This window comes from Nicrophorus vespilloides, unplaced genomic scaffold, assembly GCF_001412225.1.
Source record: "Nicrophorus vespilloides isolate i.1.1-1 unplaced genomic scaffold, Nicve_v1.0, whole genome shotgun sequence".
In the NCBI taxonomy this organism is placed as follows: Eukaryota; Metazoa; Arthropoda; class Insecta; order Coleoptera; family Silphidae; genus Nicrophorus; species Nicrophorus vespilloides.
In genome coordinates this window covers 56851-72859 of record NW_017097675.1, presented here as the reverse complement: position 1 = coordinate 72859, position 16009 = coordinate 56851, and the positions used below count along the sequence as shown (strand labels likewise).

Sequence of the window (16009 nt, the reverse complement as noted above, 5' to 3'; positions counted from 1 at the left end):
TTAAAATTGAAATAACGTCACATTGTTATACAACAAAACACATTATTTACTTTTGTGTACAATTGATCCTTCCAACCATTCATTCGCTTCATGTCATATTCGGTCTTTGATTCTGAATGCATTTATAATAATAATATAGTCTTTTTTTGACCCTACATTTTCAAGGCTTTGCACTTATTTATAGACCAGTGGTCTTCAAACTGAATAACGTGAAGGTGAAGCAAGATTTTTTTTAAACGTACACAAACATGATTATGCTCCAATAATTAGATGATGAAACGTTGTTGTAGTTGATGGCATATTTGGAAATTATATTTTTGAAGATATTTTTGCGGTTTTAAGATAAAAATAGCAATTAGTACTTTATCTTTAAAATTAGATATGTGATTTTCTGGTCTATGTCTAAATCTCGATAACCGAAATCCCGTCATTCGAAAGTTCGACAGTATCAAAATCCCGACAGTATCTTTTATTATTTGATATAGACTTATTCATAATAAACCTTAACAATAATAAATAATCTAAAATACAAATATATATCAAATAATAAAAAACACTGTCGGGATTTTAATTGTCTGGATTTCAGTTGTCGGAATTTTGATTACCACCGCTGATTTTCATGCGTAAATATGAATAATTATACACTTTGAAAAACTAAATACAGCATTACCTCAGATATTCCGGGTAAATGTTTGAAACCTTACTAATCGAGGACATTTATCAATATTTTTAGAATATAAATTTTATATTTTGTTTCAATTTAGTTATTAATTTTATATGAACGGAAAATTCATTGATTTCATTCCACCGATTCTCGTTGTTAAAGTTTCTAATTATGCTTGTTGATAAACTATTTCAATCATTAATATAAGTTTACCAATAAATTATTGTTATAATTGAACGCAAATGATTCGTGGTTCCAATTTAATTGATACATACATGTTTTGTTGTTTTGCTAGTTGCTGTTTCATTGTTTAAAAAAAAAATCAACAATAGCATGATGCATTCTGCGCTCCAATTAATTTGTAAATTAACGATCGACTACTAACACACAAATTGGATTGCGAATTGTATTAAAACTTGATTTTGTAATTAAATGCATGCTTTTATATCCGGCATTATAATCGGCTAATGCAACTTTGTAACTATATCACAGCAAATAGGTTTTATAAAAGTACAAAAAAACTTTATTCATTTGCAAAATTAGTTTTATTTATTTGAAAATGATTAGGCAAAAAAAAGTTTAATATAATCAAAATTGAAATTATTATACGTATGAATAAATAATGAAAATTTATTTGTAGTTAATAACATAGTTTTACCAATTTGAAGACAAAATAATTTGTAATTCATGGTATACGATATTGAAAATATTATTTATACAAAAATACAGATTGGTATTTTTTTTGGTAATTTATGATTTTTTTTTTGTTTTCATAATCATTTACTAGTAAGTTAAGTTTTCCAGTTGGTTTATACAATTACAACAATACCTCGCGGCTTCTATTAGTCTGGATTCACTATAGTCCGGTTTGAAAATTTCGAAAAAAAAACAAAATTTTAATTCGAATTATTTTGTCTTTCAAATATATTTTTGTGCGCTTTATTTGTATGCGTTTTTAAAGTCCTCGATTAGTCCGGTTTTTTTAATAAAATGATAACCTCTGACATAACAATAGACAAAAATGACTTAATATCAAAATATTGTTAGCTTAGGATAGGTTTGAACTAAAAGTATTAAAGTTGAACGCCATCTATGGGAGCAGTGAAAACTTGAACATATGTTCAATATTTCACAAATGGTAACCTCTGATATAACAAAAGATAGATTTGAATTAAATGTATTGAAGTTGAGCGCCATTTAGAGGAGCAGTGAAAACTTGAACATATGTTCAATATTTCACAGATGATAACTTCTGACATAACAAAATAAAAAACTGACATCATGTGAAAATATTGTAGTGTTTTTATTGCTAGATAGGTTTAAACTAAAACTATTGAAGTTGAACGCCATCTAGAGGAGCAGTGAAAACTTGAACATATGTTCAATATTTCACGATAACCAAGCAGAAGATTGAGGTTGGCATAAAGAAATGAAATAAAGCGAAAAATAATGAGTTCCGCCCATTTTTGGATCCAAAGAGTGAGAGAGGAGCTTTAATTGATGGAGTCCTGAGAGATCCGATGAAAATTTCTATGAATTTATTATAGAACCGAGCTCGGTCTGAATAATTTTAAATTACGGTTTTAATATATGGGGTAATTTGCGGCCGCTCGGGACAAAACTTTAGCGCATTATCATTTTGGAGTTCGCTACGCGCCTGAAATATTGCATGAACTTCGAGGTCCATTTCAGCTAGATTGCGTTTTTTCACAGACACCCCACGGTCCACGCTTACCGAGAATAATGGACTACGTACGGACTTTGCAAGCAAATGCATATGCAATTCTACTACTACTATAACATCGATTCGATTGAACTGCAAAAGCTCTGTGTAAATATCTGGACACGGCTTTTATTTTATCAGCAATTTCACGCGTCGCACTATGCAAATATCGTGGGTTTCATACGCCCGAGGCTTTTAATACTCGATACTTGCAAAATCACGAAATTCAATTACGTTTTAATATTGATGTTTAACTCATGAAACATGAAATCTGCAAACATCTTAAATCTGTTAAATTAATTTAACTAAAAAAAATAGCATATATGTTTCTGCAACTTGTCAGACTACTTGTATATGCGTATGTACAAATTGACAAGTATGTCTTGATACACGTGTGGTATATGCGTAAACTTATGAATATATTTGTACTTTAGTATTTCAATCCAGAAGTAGTGACTACTTAAGTACTCGAGATAATTAAATTCTGACCTACAAGAATTTGCGAAATTATGTAAAGTGCACTATATATACTTACAAATACTTGTACTTAAACTTGTTTTTTTGATTAACGTATGTTAATATATAAGCACATTTTTTTCTGCAAATATGCAAAAATTTATTAAAAATTTCTTTACATAAATATGTCCATAACTATATAAAAAATAAAAAAATAATTCCAATTAAATGTTGATTAATTGAGTATGTATCTCGTTATAATATTTGGTTGCAATTGCAATAAACTTGTTGTCGTTTCTGTGATATTAACATTTTCGTCAAGTGCATATTTTTTTTAAATTTTGTTTTTGAAAACAAACAGCTACAAACGAATATGTGATATTTATAAATAGGATTTTATTAAAACATAAAAGTATGTTTTAGTTGATTCTGCGAATGGATTCGGTTTGCGGCGATTGCCAAAATAAACAAATCATCTCATCTCATCGCAAAGTTGGTACAAAGAACAGCAGAGTTTTAAAAATATTGCATGGCATTCGCCCAACGACCCAACGTTATACATGCACACGAACATGTGGGAATTTTTATTACACCTGATGAAATATATATGTACTTCGCTAAAGACACAACAAAAAAGTCAGTTTTCTTCTGAACAAAGTTTTCAACTAGAAATCAATACTTCAAGTCATATAATTTTATTTCCATTCTATAATTTTATATTTTCATTCATATTAAAATCACGTGACACACTTAAATAATTATAGGTTTATATCAATAACCCACATAGTCCGGATTTACTATAGGCCGATTTGAAATTTCAAAACAAACTAAATTTTAATTGAGAAAAATAAATTCTAAAAAATCTAACTAATTTTTTATTATAAACAATTAATAATTTTGTTGATTATTGAAAATAATGAACTACAAGAGAAATTTCTATCTAAACAGTAACATTTGCAGTTGACGTGTTGTGATATAGAGATTTCATTTATTTTTAGTGATTTTCTTCATGAGAATCTCTGCAGATATTTTTTTTGATCTCATCAAATGGCGAGAAGAGAATGGTGGAGAGGACATGTATTTGAAAACCGTTGACGAGAAACGGAAGGCTGCGGCTGACAGCCACCAGAAATATTACGACAAAAGCTGCAATCCGTGTCCTAGTTCTTCCAACTGCCGCCATCTCATACCATTTAGTCTCTTCACATTATTTTGACAGACTCATTTTTCCCCTCTTTTATGATTAAGAAATTATAAATGGTCCTCAAACGTAAATGTATCTTCAAGGGAATATAAAACTTTATATGAAAGCACTTCTATTTTAATCATATTCATTAAGTAAAAGTAAAAAAAAATAGTTTGGTTAATAACAATAATTGTGTGTCAGTACAAAATGTCAGTATTTAACCGTATATTGTTTCTAAATATAAACATGTTTTTATAATAGGATTTTATTTGTTATATAATTAATGTTAAATAGAAAAAGTTTCCATCTACTTTATGCAATTTCCGTTCGCAATCCTCTTTCTATAGGAAAATATAAAAATAAGTATACATAGGGTGTCCCAAAATTCATGCAAGAAGTAATTTTGATAGATAACACAGGTTTTCAATTGCAGTATATGTTTTTCTTTTGTATACGATTGGATGCAGTTGAATAATCAAACGAATAATTGTGTGAAATCCGGGGAGCATGTTTAGCCGTGAGCCGATGTCCAATTAAAACGTTAGTTCGCTCGGTAAATGAAAAATTAATTAATTAGAGGATGCGCTGACGGTGATGACTTTGAATAATAAAACATCGGAATCAGTGATGCGGCAGGGATTTGAACGTGAGGCAAAATGCGAATTAATTATGAAATTTGTCAACGGCTTTACAACGGGTGCGCGCGTACCGGGATAACTTTTAATTAAAAAAGAAGGAGCAGACGCGAGATATGGGTTATATGAAAAAAAAACAAGATAAAAACAAACAAAAAGGATTGCAGCTGCCTGCGCCTGTCACAAAGGAACATTCGTAAAACAAAAGTTGCTGGGGGTTACCACTGTTAACGTTCCTTTTTACGAATGTGCGCGCATCGACCAGTGGCGTACTTGAAATTTTGCAGGACCTCTAATATCTCAGCTTGGATACGTTACGGAAGTACTCTTTGTCAACTCCTGACAAATTTAATGAAATTATAATGAAACGATTACTTGACAAGTTTTTATACTTGTACCCACAACTAAACTATCAAAACATTTTAAATACATACAAGAATAAAAAATATTGACATTTTTTACATGACAATCTGTTATATTATAAAATAGTAACGACCCAACATATTTTTTTTGTAATTGTACAGTTTATTTCATCACTTCCTTGTTTTGTCAAAAGGTGAGAGTTGTCAATTTGCGAATTTCATTAAAAATCCTTATTTTGACACAAGGTGAAAGCTGTCATTTCGCAAATTTCATTAAAAACTTGAAGCCACGTAATATTGGATCGCGGTTCATAGGTTGAGAAAAGTTGATATATAGTTTGAGAAGATCAAAAATCAGTGAATAAAAATAAAGACACAGCATAATTAAATTGTTGTAAGACAAATCCTTCCATAAGTTGTATATCCAGAAGTAAATTATATATAGAAAGTCGGAATTAAATCACGTTGGGCCTATTCATTTTTCAATCAAAATCCAGAAATAAAATTATAAGTACCTCAACTCATCTAAAAACTTAATGAGATATTAACGTTCTTCCTCTAAAGTGTTTGATTCAAAATCAATAATAAAAAGACTTAAGTAAGTCAAATATAATAGTATAACCAATTAGTAAATTGTCAATCGTACAAATAATAAATCTTTACAAAAAAAGCCGATTAGTATTTAGTTGTAGGAGGTATTTAACTATGTTACATTATATTAAGGTTAATTAAATTGAATGTTTAAAGTCATAACGCTACGTAATACCATAAAGTGTCTTGCTAGACAGAATATGTTAGATATGTTATCCAATGGGGGGTTGTACGTTATATATCAATGTATATGTAGAGCATAGCTGACAGTATGATGATGAAAATTGAAGGCAGTCAATATTTCGTAAATGTTAGATATCCTTCGGGATAACCCGGCACTGGCGGTTCGCGAAGATTAACAGCATTGCACATAGGAGTGCCGGCATTCCGGTGGCACAGAATGGAATCGGTTTTGCATTGTGCCAGAATCGATAATTGAAATAGTCGAATGGATTTAATCCAGTTTCTCATTTGCGAAGGAGTCTTTTGTGTGTGCAGCGAACGGTGGTATTCGCGCGTTACAGTTTCGCCGGTGCAGTTATTTTCTCCGGACAATTAGAAGAAGAAGGCCTCTTTCTCTCCCGCCGACCATCCTTTCTTCCTCTCCACGTTGATTAGCTCTAATTAAATGGACGATTCTTGCAGAGAGCACCTTCTGCGTTTCACTGGCAAAAGGCTCCAGAGGCCTGGGGCTGAGCGTCACCGGAGGCACCGACAGCGGCGGATCCTGGCCCGGCCTGATCCGCGTCAAAAGGCTGTTCCCACATCAACCGGCCGCATCCTGCGGAGTCCTCAATGTTGGAGACCTCATCCTCGAAGCAAACGGCATCGCCTTAACAGGACTCACCAATTACGTAAGCATCATCTTCAACTGCTGCGTATAAAAGTAATATTCTAATTTCTTTTTGTTTCTTTGCAGGATGCTCTTGAAGTGTTGAGGACGACTGCCAGCCAGGTGGAATTGAGGATCTGCCGACCGCCTCCGGACGTTCTCAATTGTGTTAGTCCGATTTCTGAGGTACCGCCGCCGCCGCCACGGCGCGAGCCGCCCTCCAATCTGAACCTGACGCCGGCCAACCTCAGCTCCGACGACGATCAATACAACGGGGTAACATTTTCCTGCTAGTTTATTATTACCATCATTGTTTTTAATAGTTGAACACCGTTTCTCACGTTTGCTGTTCTTGTTTTTTTCCCCGCAGGAATTCGAAATCACAATGAGGAAGATACACGGATCTTTAGGTTTCACGCTGAGGAAGGAGGATGACAGCGCCCTGGGCCACTACATCCGGGCCATGGTCAGAGTTCCAGCACTCAACGACGACAGGATTCGAGCCGGTGATAAAATCGTTGCTGTAAGTTCGATATTTATCTTCTCTTCAAATCGTCCACCATTTTGATTTTTTTTTATGATTTTTTAAGATTCAACTGCACAATTACTTATTATAACCAAGATTTAGTATACATTTAACGTTAATTTTCTTAAATTAAAAGTCTCAATATTGTCACACTTTGAAAATGCCATAATTGCATATTTTACTGAAAATTATTTTTTAAAGAAATTAAATATGATGAAATTATATTAGACAAGTTGGTTTGCAGAATCAATTTTCCTTAAAAATTGGTTTTTAAAAGGGTCAAGTATAATAAGAATTTGTATTTGATCAAACTGTAGAAATATAAGCAACTATTAATAATTAATATCACATTTAAAAATATCCATTGTAAAATAATTAATTACCAAAACTATTAAATTTGTATTATCGAAATGGCACGATGAAACTTTTCGTTTCGTGATATTATCGAATAATTAATTAGAATTTAAAAGCTTTCGCGAATGTAGGTTACTGGAGTAAAATGAAAAAAAAAAGAAATAAATAGGAAAAAGTAAACTGCTGGTATAATCTCTTTAATAATAAACGTATATATAGCTTGCAGCGCGAACTGACGTTGAAATTAATAATGTAACATTGTTCCCAATCCTCATTGTTGATGGACGTGTATTTCGAAACTACTTATTTTATTATACATTTTCTCTGCATAATATCTATGATATTAATATTTTATTTTTGCAAAAAAAAAAACATTGTTTGCATTAAATTTCGTATAGTTTTCAGCTACTTACATTACATTTATTATAGTATGTTTTAAGGATATAATTAAAATATACATTATAATGTTTTTACATTTGAAGATTTTTTCGAAAAGTAATTAGTAATAAACAATGAAGGAAAAACAGTAATTCAAAAGAAAATTTAAAGAATTAAATTTGTGCCACATAAAAAATATTTATTTCAAATTATGAGAAAAAGTATGTGAAATTAATTGTATCTGAATAATAGTGTAACTTCGGTATAATCTTATAGTTATTTAGGTCGAACTATGAACATTAAAGTTTCATATACTGATTTGTTATTATTACAATCATATAATTAAAATACGAATTTAATAATGTTTAAAGAATGAATTTATAGAATAGAGAGTTGATAGCAATAAACAAAAAGTTACAAAAATGAATTAAAATAAAGATAACAATCAAAACAAAAATAATTCAACGTTACTTTATTTATTAATTGATAAAAGATGAAATAATTTTAGAAATTTGTAATTGTAATTCAAGGTACAGTAAAGAAATGTTTAACGTACGTTTTTCCTATTGAAACTGTTCAAACTCGCAAACTTGAAACTTTATTAGGTTAGTACGGTGAAATATTCAGCAACAGAAAATAAAATTGTAACTTTTCTCGGGCTGAAATAAGAAAGAAACGTGTGGGAATGCTGAAGAACGTTTGACAAACCTACACACAGTAAATACGTTTATATAAGTTTGCCAAAATGTATCCACATGAGACATGAAGTAAATATATATATATGTGTATAAAAATGAGCACGTTTTATTTATTTTATTAACAAAAATATTTGTTACTAATTGTTGTAAACAATGCTTTGAATAATCCGACTTCGATCAGTCCGGATTAACAGAGGAATCAACACACGAAATTCTTTTTTCCATTCTTTTGAAAATTACAAAAGTACCGTCACTAAAACCACTGTACCTTTTGAACTAAACGACAGATTGCCATGAAATTTTGACAGACGACGTCTGAAGGTTGGTACTTCCTAAAATCCTATTTTATTTGTCGATAGATGCGCCATCTATATGTCATCCAACGAACATATCAAGTGAGGTGTTAATTATAATCCGGTTTGAAAATTTCAAATCAATCTAAATGTTCATGAAAAAAAAAATAAAAAATATATTAGTATACAATTTTTGTACAAATCTCTTTTTTGGGCAGTTTATTTTTATAAAGTTCCTGATATTAGCGGAACTAATTATTTGCACTATGCGAGGTATTGCTGTATTAATTGTGGTGAAAATATCTATCTAAATTATTTACAACGATAGTTTTTTTTTCTAGAAATTTTATTTCAGATAGTAAATCTCCGGTCGTGACTCTGATACTTTCATCTTTTCAAATTTAATCTTTTCTAAAATGGACATCAAAAAGCGCCTTCGGGCTAAATTGAATTGCGTCGGCTTTGCGCAGGAGATAATACAAGTTTTTCATCAAACGTTGTATGCAGTTCATAGCGATGCGAACGCTTTAATTCCATTTGAAAAGCTTAAAAAAAATGCAATTTAAGGAAACCAAGTCTATTGCATTCACAGAAATATACATATATATATTGATGTTTCTTTCAAATGCTTTCAAATGAAAAATACTTTTTAATATTTCTTTCAATACTCCATATTACTTTTCAATTTATTATTTTATAATGGATAAGCTTCGAACAATTCCGGATGATATTGTATGCGCGTCTTATAGTTATTAACCCAGTTGTCCTTTGTTAATCCTGGACGGTTCTTTTACGGATGTAATTCACCACTCTGCACTTTATAGTCTTGTTTTATTTTTAACCACGACCCAGATAGGTTAATTAACTCTTCTGTTTTCCAGTTATTATTTGGCTTTGATACGAGTTTTAACTGAGCAAACCCGCATGTTTGTCTACGATATTTGATGCGAGGCAACTCAGATTTTGCGCTTTAATTCATTTCTGCTTTGTCCGTGGAAACCCTCGCACGCTCTTCTATTTATCTTCCACACAATATTAAGGGTTATCTGCCACATATCATAAATCTCATAAATAGAAGTGTTATTAACATTATGATTATTTTGAAGTAAGTCTATATGAATCAAATTTCTTATACAGCAATACTTCGCATAGTGCGGTTTCGATCAGTCCCGGATTTACTACAATCCGGTTTAAAAATGAAAAAAATAATAAATTTGCAGTTTCTTTTTATGTGTTCGATTAGTCCGGTTTCCGATTAACCTCACTATGCGAGACATTGCTTTTAAACTATTCAATATCTATTAAAATATTTGTTGGATGGATTTATATTTCCTATAAAAATTGATCATTTTCCCCACTCACAAAGTGCCAATTACTTTTACTGCAATACTCATCAAGTGACCAGTCGTAACATAACTACCAACAATTGAGTAGCAACATCGGATTTAACGACTACATATTTCATTTTCTCATTAATAAGAAACCGTCACTCCGATAATAAAAGAAAAAAAAACAGCTTCTACTTATATTTTATCTCTCACCAATAAACTCTTCGTGTAATGGTAAATTGATGCTTCCGAATATTTAATGATGTAATATATGAAACTAATAGTTAATGAAGAAAAATAACATCTAATGGACTTCCTTCGACATATACCCAGTGGCGTAGCAATTTGGGAGTGAAGCGGGTGCACGGGCCCACAAGGCACTTGACCCACTGCGTACAACTAAGAATTATGTGGGTCATGATTATTGTTTAATGAAGGTTTTTTTTTACCTGTAATTATGTTATTTAATTTGTATGCACCTGATAAACAAACTATTGTTATTATTTACACAATATACATGCAATTCAAAATTATCTTATAAATGTTGGCTACTTATTATTAAATTTTAAATAGATTGACAGCATTTTTAATATAATAAACTTAATTTATATAGCCATAAAAAGGTGACAGCTGTCATTTCACATTAAACATTGAATGAATCTCATCCCATCGATTGAGAAACCTATATAAATGAATTGCTAATCTAATTATAGTTTTTGAAAGCTACACTTATTTAAATTAAGAAAAATAAATGATGAATTTGACGTAAATATATTTAATATTTGGATTATATTTGCTTCTATGTAAAGAAGTACTCGTTACATGTCGATACAAATATTGCTTTTATAAATGATATCCTGTTATGGATGAACACTTTTGATGCAAATCCCACTTGATGTCTCTTGCCTATTACACATTATGCACACATAGTTATCCGCCTGTTGCGTATCTTCGGAGCTCCGATCGAATCTCCATTTCGCCAACCAATTATAGGCATCCCAATTATTCATAAATACTAGTACAGATGTCGCTTCGATCGATTTCAAAGTAATGATTGCCATTTCAGAACTGAATTGGATGTATTCAAATAACGATTTATCAGCGAATTTTGTGTCGTCTAATATTTCAGTTCATCAAAATGAAATACGTATTTGTATATATTTTTATAATATTTATTAAATAAGAGTCACCTATTTTTTGTCCTATTGTGAAATTTTCAGTTTTAGTACGATGAGTGAATGTACAGTACATGAAAGAGGAAGTTATAATTGTCTATTATAATCTGTCACAATGGAAACAAACGTTTCTCTCATAATTAAATATTTGTTAGAGCTTTAATAATGAATTCCGGTTAAGAAGTACTTTACTGCCTTTGGTGATTCCGAAACTTAGAATGGAAGGATCAAAGTTTTTTTAAGTGCATCAAATTTTCAGTATGCTAGTGTTGTAAAGTTTAAGTTTAAAGCGGGTCGCAGTTATAAAGCCGAGACGTTGTTGTGTGTTTAAAACCAACTTCTGTAGCGTTTCTACAATGATGTTTTTTTATTTGTTTTTAGGTGAATGATGTAGAGATTTCGTCTATGACGCATGAGGAGGCAGTGCAGTTCCTGAGGAAATGTGGGGACCTGGTGAAACTGAGGCTGTACCGCGATGCTGCACAAACACCGGTTGCGACGTTATCCCCGACGGAAACGACGCCGCGCACCTCTTTCACACGAAAAGCACAACTGAGACAAGAAGCTGTGGACATGCTGAACGACATCGCCGTGCGAAAGTTGATTCCAACGCAGCAGGAATCTATCAGAAATAACAGCTCCCAATCGCCGCAGTCGACGTCCCCGAGGCGCATCCGATCGAGACCCGTCTGTCCATCGGACGCTTCTCAAGAGTACTACCCACCCGAAGAGCAGTTCCACGAAGGCCTTCTACAGCGCGGCGGTAATCTTCCGCTGGATGAGGATTCCTTCAATTCGCTCTTCATCCATGACGACGAAGATCGTCCGTCTCGGCCCATTTCCCTCGAACTGTACAACCCCAATCAGACTCCAGTCGCGTGCCGCAAACCCAAGTTCAACTTCTCGCTAGCCCACAACGCCTACGAGCTGAACAATTTGGATGCGGAAATACTGGACGCTCCGAATCTTACATACAATATGACCGATGGGGCGAACAGTACCGAGGTCGAGCCTAGCGACAGCTTCCCCAAAGAGCCGGCCAGTATGCCACACATGCCCACCGAGGCGGCCACCTTCAGCCACAAGAATCCAACTTACCAGAGCGCTCATCCACCATGCGGCCCGCAGGAATCGAGGCCGCAGCCTCGGCAGGAGGAACCGGAAAAGAAACCCAGGCGGAAGAAGAGCATCAAGGAACCACCGAAAACAGTGCCGGAAGAACCACAGGTAAAATTCGCAATTAGGATCATATATCAATGCAATTCAAATATCATTATTTTATTTTCCCTTTAACTTTTGCAATTTAGTTGTATTCGAACTACGTATTATAGTTACTTTGGGAAATTTGCTTATTTTAAACAAACCCAATTCGCACAAGTATTTATGTTCTAAAATTAGTCATTTTTTTAAATAATTGAAAATATTTATCTTTATCTAAAGTGTGTTTTATGTCTAAGCAACTTATGCTAGATGATAACCAAATTGATGTACAAAATTGGGAAAATTGTCATCTACAAATAAAAACGTGAATATAACCAACATATTTTCTTTTTAGATTTTGGCAATCGAATTAACCCGAGGCTGGAACAGCCGGCTGGGTTTCAGCCTGCAAGGACCCACCGGGCAGACCTTCGTCAGCGCCGTGCACGCAGACAGCGTCGCCGCGAAGGACGGCAGGATCAAGGTCGCGGATCGCGTCATCAAGGTATGTATTTCAGAAAAGAGAAAAAAAATGGTCTATAAATATAATATAATATTTATATAAATTTCGCCGTTTGTGAGTCAGTGTGCAAGTTTTGCTACGCCACCGCATCAACTATTTACGTAATGATCGCAATTTATTGCGCGTGACATAACTGTTATCTGGTCGTGACCAAGTTTCCCCAACTTCGAAGACGACTGAAATTAATATTAACCCAGTCCTAAATAAACACACTTTGCGCTTTGATTGACTCATACTCTATAAACCTACATTTTTCATCTTGACTTAATGTATTCTACTAGAATATTGAGTACATTTCAGTAGTTGAATACAATTTCTAAGGCTACAAGACACAAAACAAATCGACTTTGAATTGCAGTGCTTCTAAAGATATTTTATCTAAAATATTTATGTCGTCTGCGTCTAAAACGTTGGTTTATCAAATCTTCATTCAATGTTATTTTGTATACACTATTCCACTATTTTAATCTGAACTTGTTATTCTCCAAATATGCTTTCTGGTTTTTATCTTCTGTTTTCTTTTTCTGAAGACCTGTTTGATGATATTAACAAGTTTGTTTATTTTATCTATAGACCCGTGTTTACAAAAAAAAAGTATACAGTACTAAGGTAAACTAGTACTAGGTTATTTTTTTGCTTTATTTTACAACGTTTTATAACGTCTTTTGATAAGTTATCTGTCTTCATTCCTTCTGCAGGTTTTTCCGGTTTTGCTTTGGTTATTTGACATTGAATTTTGATGTATATACCCTATTAAAAACATATTTAATAAATATTTCTGTTATTAAATTCCTCTTGACAAGAAATAATCAAACATATATCTTTCATTTATTTTTCTTTAAGAGTTTGGATAATCTAGTTGAAAACTAATCAAATTTTACGTCACTTTTGCATTAATTACAAAATCTGTATATTCTTAACTCTTCACAGAGAGCTTGTGGTTTACGTAGGTGCACTCCATATTCTTGATTAAACGAAATACCTTTGATTCGTTACATCTAAATGAAAACTCTCCAACAAATTTGATTGGATGCGGTGAACTCGCTCCTCTTTCTTTATGTATATGTTTCTCATTCAGATTAATTTTTGAAACTTAAATTTAGATATTCTTCTTTTATATATACCTAACATATATATGTTTCAGCACTTTATATGGACGTACTAAGTTAATAGCAAACTAATTAAGCATTGTAACCAATTTACCCGTTGATTAATGAACGTCTTGTTCGAGTATAGAGAAACTTAATTGGATTGCGGATTAGCGATAATCTCTTCACTGAAGAGATTTAATCGTTGACGACCTCTTTCCTCGTTAAATGCAAAAAATCTCTAAGATGAGCGAATAAAACTTTTCAGCGGATTCGTGTTTCATAAATGTAAGATATTACATTTTCATTCAGTTGATGAATCGTGAAAAGAAAAGTCACACAAATTGCTTTTAAATTCTTTAAATCTTGAAATTGTCTGAAGAAAGAAACTAAAGTTCTTCAATTAGTTAATGCACCTTCGGTCGCGAACCATTTACGTGTGTGTGTGAGTCTTGTGAATGTTTGATGAGGAAATGAACAAAAAAAGTTTGGCCAAAGTTTGATCATAAACTAATTCGATTTACGTTTAATTGCCTAGGTTAACGACGAGAGCGTCGAAGGGATGACGACCAGTGAAATAATCGATCTTCTGAGGATAGTTCGAGGACCCGTCTGCATCGTCGTCTTTAGGAATCCACCCAGCAGACCGGAGAAGGAATCCTGCCCGAAGCAGGCGAACTGAATGAAAAGCTGAAGGAATTTAACAGGAACGAAGGAATTAAATAAAATCCACGCATTTAAATAAGAATTAGCTACAAAATCTAAATATATATCCAAGGAGGAACATGATAATTATACTAATAACAAATCAGCACTTTTAACCAATATTTATTGAAATCAGTAAGAGTAAAAAAATGTTATTCGTCACCAAAAAAAAAAGAAGAGTTAAATACTATTATATTACAGTAACAAAAAAAAATATATATACCAAAATTATTAATCACTAAATGAAGATTAAAGGAATTAGAGTTTTACTGTTTAATCTTGTGATAGAATTCTAGTTAGTGAAGTTGAATGGGATTTTAATGTGGGGTTCTTTTAAATTGTCTACATTATGTTAATATGTATCAATCAGTTATAGATTTTTTTTAAAATATTATTATTATTGTTGTTATCGTTATCTGCGGAGAAAATTTGTGATTTGTGAAAATAGAAAATTATTCGCGAAAACTGCAATGTAAACTAAAATAGGATTTAAATCAATTGATTGATAAAAAACAAATGAAATAAGAAACAGAGTATATATATATATTGTATTGATGAAAAGTAAATATATTGAAGAAATGGAAGCGAACCTAGTCTTATTGTATAAAAACAAAACAAAAAAAGGAAGAACATAAACAAATGGAAGTGTGTTGAATGTTTCATTTTTTTTTCGTTTGTCTCTGACTTTCTAACGATGTTATTTCTAAAGACTTCCTTCAACTATTAAGTAAAAAAACTTAAACAATTCTATTAGAGAAATTAATGAAAACGGAGAAAAATGTATATGAAGAATGAGGAAGTAGTGATGAAGATGAAAATGTTGTTAAGTAAGATGAAGATGAAATAAACCAACTAAGAACGGAGAGAACTCGATTAATAAGTAAATAAAATTCTAAAGCATTTGCCTGATAATTATTAATTAAAATATTATATATATATATGAAAAGAAAAAAGTTATATTTAAAAGGAACGTTAGGATTACAGATTAATTAAGGTTTAGAGAATTTATAAAGTATCTTTTCGATTCGTCTCAATTACATATATACTATATATACATTATTATTATACCCACTCCCCTATTTAGAGTGATTACGGATGTTGCAAAACTATGTTATTTGTTATTTTCTGTCGTGTTTTAATTTTTAACTAATTTTCTCATTATTTTCTTTTTTTAAAAAATACCTATGTTTATTTAATTTATGTGTAACTAAAATGAAGATGATAAAAAAAGATAAATTTATGTGTACGTTGTATTTTCCATTGCAAAAAAGATTAAAAAAAAACCAAAGAGA

The 16009-nt window shown here is 32.0% G+C and overlaps 1 protein-coding gene across 1 annotated transcript; it reads left to right on the top strand.

The window, feature by feature from the left end:
* The first annotated feature begins 4623 nt into the window (after window positions 1-4623).
* LOC108560668 (disks large homolog 1-like) lies at window positions 4624-14796 on the top strand. The gene is made up of 7 exons (XM_017918313.1): window positions 4624-4675; window positions 6236-6471; window positions 6537-6725; window positions 6820-6972; window positions 11583-12428; window positions 12757-12906; window positions 14551-14796. Exons 1-7 carry the CDS (start codon window positions 4624-4626, stop codon window positions 14692-14694), a joined length of 1770 nt encoding a protein of 589 aa, XP_017773802.1. The 3' UTR covers window positions 14695-14796.
* The last annotated feature ends 1213 nt before the right edge of the window (window positions 14797-16009 follow it).

Excerpts from the sequence above, each read along its gene's own strand:
- LOC108560668 (XM_017918313.1), top strand. The coding sequence starts at position 4,624 with ATGACTTTGAATAATAAAACATCGGAATCAGTGATGCGGCAGGGATTT. Across the intron at positions 6,472-6,536 it reads TAACAGGACTCACCAATTAC|GATGCTCTTGAAGTGTTGAG; the intron begins GTAAGCATCATC and ends GTTTCTTTGCAG. Across the intron at positions 12,907-14,550 it reads TCGCGGATCGCGTCATCAAG|GTTAACGACGAGAGCGTCGA; the intron begins GTATGTATTTCA and ends TTAATTGCCTAG.